The 14,985-nt window shown below is 37.1% G+C and overlaps 1 protein-coding gene across 1 annotated transcript; it reads right to left on the bottom strand.

Moving 5' to 3' along the window:
- Positions 1 to 7,611: 7,611 nt before the first annotated feature.
- On the bottom strand, positions 7,612 to 13,865 carry LOC120010672 (GRF1-interacting factor 1-like). Its single transcript, XM_038861466.1, has 4 exons — positions 13,785 to 13,865; positions 9,806 to 9,882; positions 9,372 to 9,456; positions 7,612 to 8,462 (listed from the first exon to the last, which is right to left on the bottom strand). The coding sequence occupies exons 1-4, from the start codon at positions 13,863 to 13,865 to the stop codon at positions 8,043 to 8,045; spliced, it is 663 nt and encodes a 220-aa protein (XP_038717394.1). The 3' UTR covers positions 7,612 to 8,042.
- Positions 13,866 to 14,985: the final 1,120 nt, after the last annotated feature.

Here is a 14,985-nt window from a genome sequence, read left to right as displayed (position 1 = left end):
AGGATTTGGACCGATTTGAGTAAAGGGCCTCATGGGCAATATTCTAATTGTTGTATAATATTTGTATTCCGCATTTTATATTTGTCTTTTATACATAATTATCAAGTGTAAGCCTTGTAATAGTGTAGAAAAATAGTGGATGTAAAATAAAAAATGCATACATGATATTCTAGGATGCTAGAAGCATATAGAAATTAGGAATTGATTTTGTGAATGATGATTGCATTAGAATGCATGCTTAGGACTTTGATTTTTCACATTATGCCATGATGCTTAGATGTATGCTAGGATTATTTGAATGCAATGAAAATGAATGCAAGGTGTTAGTCATTAGAATTAATCCACGCCGTCTCACCTTAATAAACACACCAAGATTAATTTATGAAACCTTTATGTTTTGTTTAAATACCAAGGAGCCTTCAAGATATTGGGGTTTCATTGACATTCATCCAAAACACTTGGATTTCGTGGACCCGGAAAGCGAATATGTTTTTAGGGATTAGGAGAATTTATTTAAGGACCCAAAGGGAGGTTTAAAGATATTTAGCCCGTCCGATGGGCCTTAAATGGATTCTTTCTTTTCTCATGAAGAGCATAATTGTTGGTAAGGCTTGAATTGAACATTTCTCCTTGATTGTGGGCCCTTTTGGTACATCAACCAAGTCTTCAAGAGTCCCTTTTCCAAAAATATCAAAACCCACTCAGAGTGGAATTTTTCATCCAAACTAAGCAAAACAAACATTTTTGGCCAAGCCGGGAATGACCCCAATGATCCCGTTCACACCTTTTTTCAAATCATCCAAATCCACTCCAAGTGAAATTTTTATTCATCTTTGGTCAAGTCGGGAATGACCCCAATGATCCCGTGCACACCCTTCTTTCAAATTACAAAATCCACTCCAAGTGGAATTTTTATTCATCTTTGGCCAAGTCGGGAATGGCCCCAATGATCCCGTGCACACCCTTTTTGCAATTACCAAACCCACTCCAAGTGGGATTTTATCTAATTTTTGGCCAAGCCGGGAATGGCCGCAGTGATCCCGTGCACCCTCTCAAATCATCCAAATCCACTCCAAGTGGAATTTTTATTAATCTTTGGCCTAGCCGGGAATGGCCGCAGTGATCCCGTGTACCTTTTTTCTTTAAACCACTCCAAGTGGATTTTTCATCACATTCACAATGAGATTTTCAGAAACAAATTAGAGCCAAATAGGAAAACATTCAAAGGTAACCGTTTTCGGGAGTTGTGGGTGCCTAACACCTTCCCCATGCTCAATAGACCCCCTTGCCCATGTTTCTCGTAGACCAGAACGGATGTCCAATTGCATCCTAAAAATCAATTGGTGGCGACTTCATTGTTTTTCATGCCGGTTGCTTCAACAGTGTGTCTAGAAACATCAAGATCACGACTATCCCATTGTGAGGAATTTGTCACCACAGTCTCAATAATTTCATTGGCCTCAGTCGGTTCCTTAGTCATAATATTTCCTCCAGTAGCCGCATCTAACCTATGGTGGCAGTCATCAGACAGATGTTGGTAGAAGTATGAGATAATTTGCCATGGCAAGAACTGATGATGTGGACAACCAATCAATAAATAGAGTCTTATATCGCCCCCAAGCCTTAAAGAGCGATTCTTTTTTGTTCTGCCTGAAGTGGAAAATCTAATCTCTCAACCTCGATGTCCTTGACTGAGTATAGAACTTCTGAATAACCTTAGCAGAGAGTTGATACCAAGAAGTGATAGAATTTGTGGCAGAGTCTTGAACCAAATCTTAGCACTTTCCTTAAGAGAGAAAGGAAATAGCTTAAACCGTATGAACTCTTCAGATATGCCATAGATTTTTTGAGTGCTACAAATCTCCAAAAAACTGAAAATGTGATCACTGGCATCTTGATTTTTCCCTCCTGAAAAGGATGGAAGCATGTTGATCACATGGCATTTGAGCTCATAAGAGAGGTTTGGAGGAATAGTAGGGTAGACGATGCAAGATTGTCTAGTAGAGAATTGTGGCATAGAATAATCCATGATGGTGACAGAAGCATTTGCATTGTTGGCATTATTGTCAACTTCTTCACGATTTTCAGCCATGCTCGCTTGTTTAGAATGTTCTCCCAAAGTGTTGTCACTAGATGAACTAGAGCTGGATGTAGGAGAGATAGACCGAGTGGGAGAGTGCTCCCCAAGAGGGTCCTTGTCTCTCTTGTTCCTTTGTGCACGTTCCAAGGCTAGATCAACAGGAAGAATTTCTGTATCTTGAGAACGCCTTCCTTGCATGAACTACAAACAAGAAGGAATAGTATAAGGATCACTAATTATCAAGTAAGTAAGAACTAAACTAAGTATGTAAGTATCTATGTATACAAACTAAAATGGATCAAATATAAGCAACCATCCCCAGCAACGACATCATAAACTTGTTGGGTCTTATTTAACCTTACTAGCAAATGTACTAGTCGGCGACTATAGCACAATGATAAGCAAGGGTCGAATCCACAGGGACGGAGTTATGTCTAATCCAAATGTATACTTGTATGTATGTATGCACAATGCAAACAAAAGTAAAGTTTCACTCAAGTTTGTTTGGCTTAGTAATTAAACTAAAGACAAGCAAATAGTAAAGTGTTTTTGGTATTTTCTTGGAATAAGGATACAAATTACGCTAATGAAGTTTATAACTAAACAAGCTAGATGAAATGGAATGAGATTCAAGATGAGAAAGAAGCACCAAGGCTTCAGAATCAACCACGGGTCACTAATTTGCAAACAAAACCGATTTATACACACAAATAGCAATCCTGGAATAATGAACCCGTACCTAGGTGGGTACTAGCGCACCTAGGTCAAATCTCCCTAAAATCAATTACTAGCCATCTCATTGGTCTAGGTTGGATGTTACTAACACATTTTAGCCATCCTATTGGTCTAAACATGAATAAGAATTAATGAAATTCTATGGAGATAAGGATTCATACAAATTATCACCTAATTAAAGGGAGACACATTCATAATCATGGGTTTCAAGAAGCATAACCTACTTGACATTTTACCATCTAAGTAGATTCAACAAACAATTTCATTCAAACCCTAAGTGGTGATCAAAAACAAGGAGTATGAACAACTTGCAATCCAACACAGAAACACAAGATTTATACCCATTAATAAACTATTATATATGTGAATCAAAGTCAAATACAAATCATTCAACCCAAGTCTTCATCCTAGCCTTGGTACAAGTAGTTTAGTTACACATAGGGAGAGAAAAACACAAGAAGATAGATGAGAAAAGCATGAATAAACCCAATGAGTTGAGAAGATCCAAGTTGGGCTGAAGAATCTCTCCTCCTAGCTCCAAGAATCACCTTTCCCCTCTATTTTTGCTCTCCAGAAAGTCTGTTTGAAGTGTCAAAAGTGTCCTGTGGCTAGGGCAAATCGCGAATTAAAGCTGACCCAAAAGCTATTTTGTGCGCCTAGGCATGTTGAATTCATGCCTAGGCCTACTTCACCCAAAAATCTCTTCCTCCTGGGCTGGGCGCAAATGATGAGGCCTAGGTGTGAATAAAATCAGCCCAGAACAGCCTAAACACTTGTTCTTTCTCCGGACTTGCTTATTTCAGCCCTTTTTTACCAATTTTTTGTTTCAATCCACAATTAACCTATCAAAATACAAATCAACACATAAACACACTCATTATTTATCAAAAGGAAGCCTAAGAGGGGGAGATTTCTACCAAAAACAATAGGTATTATCATACCTATCACCATCTCATTGATTCCAAATTCCAAGCCTTCTTTTTCAGCCAAACATTGTACAGTCAACATGATTCTAAGGTTGTTTGGCATCTATTGGCTCGGAGATATATTCCATACTCTGCAAGCAAACTTGGAATGGGGAATCTGAGCCTTATTTTGAACATCAGCAGATAAAAAGGAGACCATCCAGGAACTTCATGATCGACCCCTTCCGTATCAGCCCCAGGTCTGATTTCGATTGATGAATGGATGTTGTATTCTCCTCGAAAGTAATCCATGTCACTTGATGCCAAAACTGATTTAGGGTTGAACCTCTTTGGTAGCAAAGGTCCTTTAATGTGACAATTCCTTTTTGAACTTTTAGCTTTACCTTCATTATCAGCGGATTCTGGTTCTTCATCATTTGAATTATGTCCTTCTGACCCAGACCACGAATAATTTCCACTAGGTTCTTTATCACCTCCGGTTTCATCGGTGAAGGCCCTGTAGCTTCCAGACCTTTCTTCATTCTGTGAATCTTGCTCCCTAGACTGTGCCATTCTACCAAATCTAAATTTGAAGTAAAAAGAAGCAAGAGTTATCTTCAGTTGGTATAAAAACGCGTGGTCATTCTTTTCTTCTCTCTATATCCTTGCGAAATTCAGAAAGCTTTCAACCGATCTTGTGGGAGAGTTTCTTACTCGAGTAGTGAGGGATTGAATGGACTTCACAATTTCAGTTTGGGAGTTACACGTTTCCCATAATACCCCTAAATCATCATGGTGCACGATTTCTGAAATGTGCTCCCCAAGAAACGCTGGCCGTAAAATTCAAAATGTTACTGTGTGCGTCAGGTGTCTTAAATGCCTGTCGCTTCACACTGACACATGGCAAAAAATGCTTCCTTTAATATTTCTTTAAATATGCACTTTTCACCTCCGTGTGATGGCATCAGCCAGGTACTAATTTTGTTACAAAAATCATTCATTTGAGAAAGCATATAGTCAAATGCTTGTCAGTCATATTTTTTGGTCATTAAACTAATGTTTTTCTGAGTTTATATCAGGGCTATACACGCCTTCCCGTGGCCAAAGGAGTTGAACTGAACTTAGGACATTCTTCAATTCACTTATGTTTTAATAGATCTCTTCTTGATTAATTATACTATTATTCATATAACTACAATTGTGTTTTGATTCTCAGCAGGTATTGTACATTACAAACGTTTAAATCCAGTTCCATAACTTCAAACCAATGAAGTTATGTATAGTCAACTCCAAACGAACCGAGTTCGGTTTCATCGGATAGCTAACACGCTAATGCCTACTCAGGCCACAACTACAGCTTCAATTCAGTCATTACGCTAATGTCTACTCAGGCCACAGCTACGGCTCCAATCTACCTTTCACGCTAACGCCTGCGCTGGCTATTTGCAACTTCAAACAAACGAAGTTGTACCTTGCCAACCTCAAACAATTGAGGTTGTGCACCTTGCAGCTTCAAACAAACGAAGTTGTACCTCATGGACTTCAAACGAACGAAGTTGGGCTTTGATTATATACGCATCTCTAGGCTACATATCATAAACATGCCACTTCAAGCCATCTGTGTTATACATACCTTGTCAGGTTATACTTGCTCAACTATTTTTTGTCTTATGCAGGAGCACACCGCAAGCTACTCTCCAAGATGAAGTCGACTTCATTCTTAAAGAGTGGGGGGACAATTGTAGTTACCAAAAAACGTGTGATCCCACTAGGCCATGTAACAACAAAACTAACTGGACTATTTGAGTCCACAGACCTAACCAGTGCACTTAGGCCCAATCCTAAAGCTCATTCTGAGGCCCACATATGATCTTTACATCATTACTAAGTAATGTAACGGTCGTGTAGACCATGTCTGACACCATATTTGACACCTTTTCTAACACTAACAACTAGTACCTTTTTGAGTTACTTACTTTATTATGTTCACAGTAACTCTTTCCTGAGCAGGAACTAAGTTTCATTGTATCGTTACAGTTTTGGTGCTTGCATAGCGGCGTCACCATAGTGAGGGCGCTAGCATATCCGAGCACCAACACCATAATTGATTCTTCCTTAAAGGAGTTTCAACCAATTCAAGTTACAACCGACATTCGTGGATGTGACAGGCACAGATCCATAGGTATGACATTCTTTCCTGTAAATATCTATTCATTAATTGCCGCCCACATTATTACCCATACTCCAATTGACACCTATCACAATCACTTCATATGTTTCTGTATCTTTATCCTACTTTTTATCTGTCAACTCTGACACAATTGAGATACATGACTTTCGTACTCTTACACAATATCATCCTATCCAATAGGGCCCAAGTGGAAGACACAATTTCCGGGGCCAATCGTGATTTTCATGTAAATACCTTTCCCTGACATTGGAGGAGGGGATCGATTCCAAGAACCTTACAAACTAGAAACCAAAACTCTACAAACCCTCACCAAATACACTCAGACTAAACACACAGATCATTGTCAGTGTTCCATCTCCGATAAACACTGACTTGATCGTCGGAGCCTCCACGACCGGCATCACCCCAAACCGATCAAAGAGCTTTCACGGTTGCTCTTGTTGTGACGTTTGCAGGATCCAAAGGTGCAGACGGACCCCACAAAGATAAAAGTTGACCTTTCAACGATTGTAGCAATTTGCATGTACACTACCCTTTGTAAAGTTGCAACCATCAAGCAAATGGGTACCCAAGCAGATATCAAATCCTCCTACAAAGAAATCAAGGTTTTGTTTTCCTTGTTGTTCCCAAAAGAAAGGCAAATTCGCATGAACGGCACACAGATCTGAAGCCGATTGGAATTGGAGTGAGTGTAGAGAAGAAAGACTGTGTGTAGAAGAAAAACTATGTGTATCCCTTTGAATGGATTGGAGGGATCTTCGACCTAGATTCGAACCAGTTCGAGGACCGTGAAGGCGACGAAGAGAGTTGTGATCATGGAGGCGCTAGTTTGTGAATAAGAATGAAGAACCAAGTTTGTGTGGAGTATTAGGTTGGTGAGAAGCACAGTCGAAGGGGGATGAGTAAAATTCTAAAATTGAAGATTTCTGTGGTGGGATCTGGGTTTTGCATATGTTTTTGTTGTTGTGACGAATAGTAGAAGATTTGTGAAACCAGTTTTGATTCTTCCCGAGAGGATCAAGCAAATTGCTTGATGTTTTAATAATAATAATAATAATAATAATAATAATAATGACATGGATAATCCATCCAGTCTGGAGTTTCAGTTGCCAGATAAACATTTTTCGACTTTCATTCATTGGCACAGTGATTTTGGGGGCATAAACGACTAGTTTTTTGAATCTTTAAAAATATTTGAGGCAAATTTTAAATTTCAAGAATAAAAATGAGAAAAGCATAAAATTTTGAGAATATAAATCTTTTGGAGTCTAGATGTCAAATAGAGAACACCTTTTTAACACTCCCTCTTTATTTATATATATTTATATATATATATATGTATATGTATATGTATATATATATATATATATGTGGTGGATCAGAATATGCAGACTACATTACAAATGATTACGTCATTGTCAGTTGATGGTTTTCTTAATCCCATATTCCCATGAGATAAAGGCCCTATAATGGTCCGGAACGCGTGCGGCAAAAAGACCCACGTGCCTAGATTTTTTCTTTTTTATCCAATAGGACCGTATCTTAAGTGACTTCCTCATTACAGGAAAAAAAAATTAAAAAAAAAAAAAAAGAGGGATCACATGCCACTAAAGTTTGTAAATCATTTTACAAAAGCCTTTTAAGCCCCAATTGACACTGGAGTTTGGAAATCAAACCCTCCATACGAAACACCTCTCCCAACCAAGGTTTTCAATTTCAAGCTGTACCAGCAGCACAGAACCATCAAACATATTAATTGAATTCCACATACATGCATGCTCATGACAACAAACCCTAGCTATAACAATTCCATTTACAACCCACAAGCCTTCAATGTAGGCCTAAAACATGCACTAGAAATATGATTTTGGAACATAAAACCGACTAAAATCAAATCAGATCAGAACTTGACCTAAATATTTACAAGATACACTACCACAAGATGCATTGTCTCAACAAAGAAAACAAAAAACAACCAAGCCACAGGCCGGAAGGAGAGCCCTGACTATTGTTTCCATACAACATTTTTCATTGGATGTAAAGTAGCTTGCGTGCTTTGATCATTTTCCTTACTTCTTCTTTTTTCGGAATTCAGCTTCTTCACTAACCTTTCCTACATCATTCTTACCTCTCAATTACCGTCATCGCCTCCTTTCGGATAGAGTGTTTCACCACCATCACCACCCTGGCCACCAGAGCTCCCACCTCTGCCCTCGCTAGATCCAATGTCTTGCTTGCTCCCTCCTGGCATTCCCCTACTGCCAATGTGCAATCCTTCTCCAGAATAGCCACGACTAAAATCAGAATAAGCTCCGACTCCAAGTGCCCCACTGCCCCCAGCATTGGCACCCTCACTTTGCAGCAAGTGAAGTCCAGCACTACCAGAGCTCATACCGAGTTGGCTATGCAAGGCTTGCTGTTGTTGCAGGTATGGCTGTTGAGTGTACAACATGGGTGATCGTGCAGCCATGACCGATTGTGGTGTCAGCTGCTGAGCTTGTTGATGCTGCATGTAGTGTGCTCCAGGTTGTACTACGCCACTGGAAGCATACTGCAAGATAAGGCAGTTAGTATTTGTGACAACACATGCACTAAGTTGAGGAAATAATGTATAACATGAAAGCACATTTAAGATTTCATGCACCAGAAGTGCACAGAAAAACTGGAAACTAGATGGCAGTGAACTGTAAGAGTAGGACTGGAAGATTATTGTTATTTTAGTTTTCGCAGATCTCTTTTACTTTAAGTTTGGGGAATTGGGCTTAAGAAACGTGCAAAGAAGGACCGGAGAAGAGACGGAGAAAAGTTACCTAAATGACACAAGAGTTCCAATTATGCCCCAATATTTTTTTGTGAAAATTCTATATTGTCCTTTGCTTTATAGTTACGTACCCAGGCCTTTGTCCACGTGGAGACCATCTGACTATGCAATCCATATGTGCTCTCTTATTCTTATTGGCTTGCCTTCTATTTTCATTCATTTATTTATGAAATCAATTTCATGCCATTCATTTTCACACATTAAAAAAATTAATTCATATTCAATAAAAAAAAAAGTTAGACAAATTGTCCCATCAATTAGACAACTTAATTATATTTTTTTAAAAAAATAATTCATATTATTAGAATACATTAAAAATTAGACAAAATTCACCTCACTTCATACATACACTTTTTGTCAGCACAACTAATATTAATGATTATATTGTTTGTGTTTTAACAATGCATCCATCGAAACAAATTTTCTGTTTTTATTTTTTCAAAAAGAAACGTCTGCCAAATGAATTTTATGTTTTATGTTTCATAAGACAGTTTTCGAATAACACAAACCAAATAAGTTTTTTAATAGTTTTTTATTTCTTAAAACTGTTTCCAAAATCTAAACTCAAAATCGTTTTTGGAAACTAAAAAATACAAGAATTTCCAAACAAACCCTAAGATTCTGAAACAAGTTTCGTACCTGAGGATGCAGGGTAGGTGTTTGGGGTTGAGAATCAGCAATTGCAGCCAAATACATGAGGTTTCGCTGTAGCCTTGCTTGGTTCCTACAAAAAGAAGAAGGCATTCATCAATTCTGTCTCAAAAATCTTCACAGTTCCGAAAAGATGCTTTGCCTTCTGAGGCATTTCTTGAGCGCCATCTTTGTTATCTTTGCAAACATGTATTGTTCTCAAACAATATTCAGCGTTTGCGTTGCCAAAGACCATTCCTACTGCTCGGGGAAGAAGAAAAAAAAAACAGAGAGCAGGCAACTCATGCCCATCAAATCCCTAATATGTTCGAATGGCCATGCAAAAACATACTAAAGTGAGAAAGTGAGATTCAAAATATCATTAAGAAAGGCAAGCAAAGTCCACATCTTCAGTGTAAGAACATAGAAGTCTTTATGCTTACTCTGCACATTCGCCCAGTTTCCCTGAATTTTGGCTCTCAACAATCTTCAAAATCAAGGACTTGTTCTCGTCCAAATACTGCATGAAATAAGCAATGAAGGCAGGGATGAATTAAGCAATAATATTGTAGGATTCACAATTTAGTTAGTGAAAAAAAAAAAAAACCAATTGGAATAAATCATTAACACCATGTCATGGAACAACTAGCAATTGGAATAAAAAGCAACTGCGATTGTCTTTTGTTATTTACGCATCCCCCTGATAATCAATTGAGTAGAGGCATTTAATTTCGATAGGTCTTTCAAACTCTCACATATGCGAGTGGGACCTCATGCAAGGGCATGTATCCGACTGTATTGATATCAACCAGCACAAATACAAAAATCTTTTAAGAGTCCTTTACGATAAACGTGGGAAAGAAATGAACATTTGCAGCAACTTTAGCATTACTAAATAATTTTATTTTGCTCTTAAAATTGAAATCTGCTATGTAATTTATCAACATTACAGTTTCAAAACCAAAAGATCAATTTGCACATCAAGAACAAGAAAGTAAGCCCGAAGAATTTATATCAAATTACTCTTAACCTTTCAATCCAGCTAGAGTAAAGACAAATCCAAGAGTTGGCATGACACAAAAAGGAACACTAATTCTGAGTGAGCTCAAGATGGACAAGTTTCTACAAGTCAAAACAACCACAATGAAACACTAGAATGGACGCTGTGAATATTCTCTGAGCTACACCTCCAACCTCCCTAATTGACCTTCACAAATTGTTCAATTTCTTATTTTTTTGAATTATCAGACGGCCGGAAGGAAACTTCCTACACAATCAAGAAAAAAATAAATGTTCAGGTCGTAAAAGTGCCCTCTGAAAAGCAATGGGAGAGAGTGAGAGACAAATCTAGAAAGGTCTCCAGCTCCAAAATTTACAAAACTAGATGTCAACCAGGAAACTGATACTAAAAGCCTGCCTAATCAAATGACCCATTCTTTCAAAGAGATTCGCAACTTTGAGCAACACCCAAAAGAGATTGATTACATTGAATCACGTAAAAGGTTCATGTTGTCTACAGCTAGACAATTACTTGTCCTCTACAAGTAACAGTAATGATAAAGGGTAAAGGGTAAGCAATAAGATGTATGCACTAAGCAGCCGTACTCAATATTAATGCGGAAATGCTTTTTCCAAGATTTAAAATCAAGACCTCTAGGTTGTTGTGAAACAACATTACCATTGGGCCATTTGCCAACACTTACCATTGTCCTCTAAAAGTAAAATTAAATTTCTGTGGAAGAACCTCGGCAATCTAAAAAGAAAATAGTTATGCAATAAGCCACCAAATCAATTAAGAATCTCTGTGAAAATGAGTATGAAGGTAAACAGGTGTCATTCAAAAGGACAAATTATGATAGGCTAGTCATTATAAATTGAGAGCATAAAATGTAAATGACCAAGAAGATGCATATCAGAGTTCACATATGAAGTACAGCTATAACAGAAGTACTAAACCATAATGCATAGTTATTTTATAATGCGTATAAAAAAAAGGTACATGAATAATTCAATTAAAAGTACGTACTAACAATTGGAAGAAGCTTTTGTTGCTATTTAAATGCACCCAGCACCCATATTTGATTTCCTACATTTTGTGATCATGCATGGATCTAGGACATCTTATTCCTTCCTCAACTATATGAGGCATGCAACGTTTATTGACTTTCATTTGCAACTTACTGAAACTAAGTTAACATAATGACCCTTTCGAATAAATTTTCTGCCTCGTTATTACGACAGAATAAATTTAAAAACATTGTACCTTGATGTTCTTTACAAGATACGAGGATGATATACAAATCACGTCACCCATGATACAACATATGACAGCAACTGCAGGTTACATATTGAATCAGGAAAATCATGCTTTCACCTAATGCTAACTTTATGTAGAAATAGACTGTTTATAATATGCATTTCAACAAAAATTGTAAAGCCTAGTTCACGAAAAATCATTCATGAAAACCAACATGCAAAACAAGTAGGGAAAAGACGTAAAACTTTTATATGCGCCCACCTAAGCTTAGTGTTGTTAAAGTGAGAGGCACATAAAGGCACAAGACCCATCAAACGCCTGCCTTTAGCCAAGCGTTACCTAGGCCAAACCTACTACAAAATCATTATTTTCCTTCACTATATCATAGAACCTTAATTTAGGATCAAGAAAACATTTGAAGAATGCAGTAAATAATGAATAACCTACAATTTACGAAGAAACAGTGCACTGATATACACTCGAGAAGCAGTCTCCTCATAAATAAATAAATGAAAATCAATACACATAATAATTAGAAGATCTTTCTAGTTTCTAGAGTTACTTATTCTCCATAAAACAAACCAATTCTGTGCACAAACAAAGTTGGAAACTCTTTGGAAGCCACATCAGAAGGCTTCTAATACATAACTCCCAGTTTGAGGAGGACCTTGACTCACTAATTTCAAAGGCCAACACGAAATCTCAAATTAAGCCTCGAATAAAAAGAGATCACAATTGATTGTGGTCTTGCATAACTTCAGCACCACAATACATCCTATATAAACAACTGAATATTCTTTATCAATGTCAACATAAAAGATGACACATATCAATGACTCGAACAGACTAGCAATTAACTTACCTTCTTCAAACTTTTAATAAGGTATCCCTACATCAAGTATAAAACAAAGACTGTACACCATCAATCACAATAAGCATATACATAATTAGTACCCCGAACAATTAAACGGCGTATATAATAGTTTTAGAATGTGAGGTGGGCTACAAAAAAGTAGAATTCCCAAAGTTCATAGAAGCAAGCACTAGCTACAACTGTTATGCCATCAACAGAAAAATACTAAAAAGTCTTGTCCCAGAAATAATGAAATTACATAGCAAAATGTCAGGCCAAATTATGGAAACACAAATAAAGGACCACACAGCAAAAGACCGTCTCTAGAAAGAGCCATGGTGTAAAGGCTGTCTAGAAAGGACCACATCAGCAGAGAAAGGGCAAATCCAAAAGACCAACCATCAAATGGAAAAAATTTAAGGATGGACCACCAAACACTGTAACAGGACAGCAAAAATAGGTAATAACATTTTTCAGTATTTCACCATGCAAAGTACTATGTAGATTTAAAGTTATATGAGAACAGCAGCTAAAGCTGTAGAAATTTCCATTTCCATAATCATATATTTTCTTACTTATTTACACTATCTTGGTGAGTTAATCTGGATATAAACAAGAAACACAGCAGCTGCAGCTTGGCATTCAACATTACTAGCCTTGCAGAATATTTACATGTTATTTTCAACAGAGTTATTGTAATAAAAAATTTCAACAATGTTGGTCCTCAAAATGATACCATAGTCCATGAGGTACTTGGCCGATGTAGACACTAAATCAGCTTAGCACTAAACAAGCTAACAGTTACCGTTGTGCTTGACTTTTGCAGGAATAGACGCATAAATCAAGTTGAGCCTAAATTCAATTTGTCTTTGTCTTGAACACAATAAAAGAAAGTAAGGATAAAAGATACAAAAGGTCATAACGGATCTATTAATATCAAAACCACCAAATAAAAAATATAAGTAAGAAAAGAAAACAAATAAAAATAACTAAACAATTTGTGAGGGTGAATCACCATGGACTAGAATCAATAAATAACATCCTTCAAAGGAAAAAATAGAGCACCCATTTAAATGAAGTCAATTAAATTAGAGATTCATATGCGGGTGTGATAGATTAACACAAAAACAACAACAAAAAAGCATAGTTAAAAACTGGTAGGGCTAACTGGTAAGGAACAGAGGGAATACGAAAACTATAGTACTTGAAAAAAAAAAAAGAGCAAGTAAAGGACTCAAGGAAGATTGAAAAAGTGAAGCAAACAAAGACAGAGAGGACCAAAAAAAAGGAGGCGATGGAAAGGGGGAGAAACCTGTTGAATGTGATCAGTAGTGTCGTTGTTGGCGTAATAGGCTGCCATCATGGGCTGCATCTGCATCAGGTGCTGCTGCATTTCTTATACTTATACACACTTTCTCTATCTCTAACTCTTGAGACAGAGTCGCTGCTCTGCAAGCGCAAAAAAAAAAAGCCTTTGCTTTTCCCCGTCTTTGTCTGTGTGGCAGAGAAATTAAAGGACAGGTGATGGAGAGTCAAGACTCAAGAGGGAGAAATTTGAAACTTTTACAAAGGGTTTTTGGGTTTAAGACTTAAAGAGTTAAGAGTTCAGAGACTGTCTCTCTCACTTTCTCTCTCTGGAATTGAATTGGGAGGGTCACGTGATCAATGAATGTGATACGGATACAAGTACTGCGATATGTGGGTGCTATCACATCTCAACAGTTGTGCGGTTTTTGCTTAACCTTGTAAGGACACTTGTAATGATGCAAGTACAAATGTTAATGGCTCAATAAAATTAATTTTGAGTTTTACCTCTGTTACACAAATATTTGATTTAAAAAAACCAAAAAAAAAAACTTAAATTGATTTTCCAATTTTTATTTAAGTTTCCAAAGTCCTTTTCAAAAACTCAAAAAATGAAATTATTTCCAATCATTCACATGCAATGAACTCATGTCTTGTCTTATCATGTCTTATCTTATTTTGTCTAAATTGAACTCTTTTAAGCTTTACATGTGTATGACATATCTTTTAAGTTTTTTGTAAAATCTTTATATGCGCATGACGTATTTCTTTTCACATAGAAGAAATGAACCCATTGTACGACGTAAATACATGTGTCTTAATTTGTTAACATTTACACCTGGCCTCAATCTCTCTTTATTTCTCTCTCTTCCATCCCTCTCTCTTTCCCCTTTACTTCACCGGTGGTGATGGTGGTGGAGGCCGGACTTTCATCTATCGAACAAGATCTTAGTTGTGCTCCAGATGTTGCTATTGGTAACGGTGGTAGCTTGAATAGAGTCACAATCGTCTGAGTTGTTGCTGGAATTGCTTTTACAGTTGCTTTATTAACGTAGATTTGAATAGTTCTCTATTTCCCTCACAGGTTTTATTTTTTAGTAGGCTTTGTTGATGTAGATCTAAATATCACAACTATATTTGTGATTGTTAAAAGTGTGTAGTGAAAGTTTGAGTCTCGCCGTCTGGATGACTCAACAAAGGGCTTTGAT

The sequence above is a fragment of the Tripterygium wilfordii genome, chromosome 12, assembly GCF_013401445.1.
Source record: "Tripterygium wilfordii isolate XIE 37 chromosome 12, ASM1340144v1, whole genome shotgun sequence".
NCBI classification, from domain to species: Eukaryota; Viridiplantae; Streptophyta; class Magnoliopsida; order Celastrales; family Celastraceae; genus Tripterygium; species Tripterygium wilfordii.
Note: the sequence above shows the minus strand (reverse complement) of the source record. Positions and strands in the feature narration are given on the sequence as shown.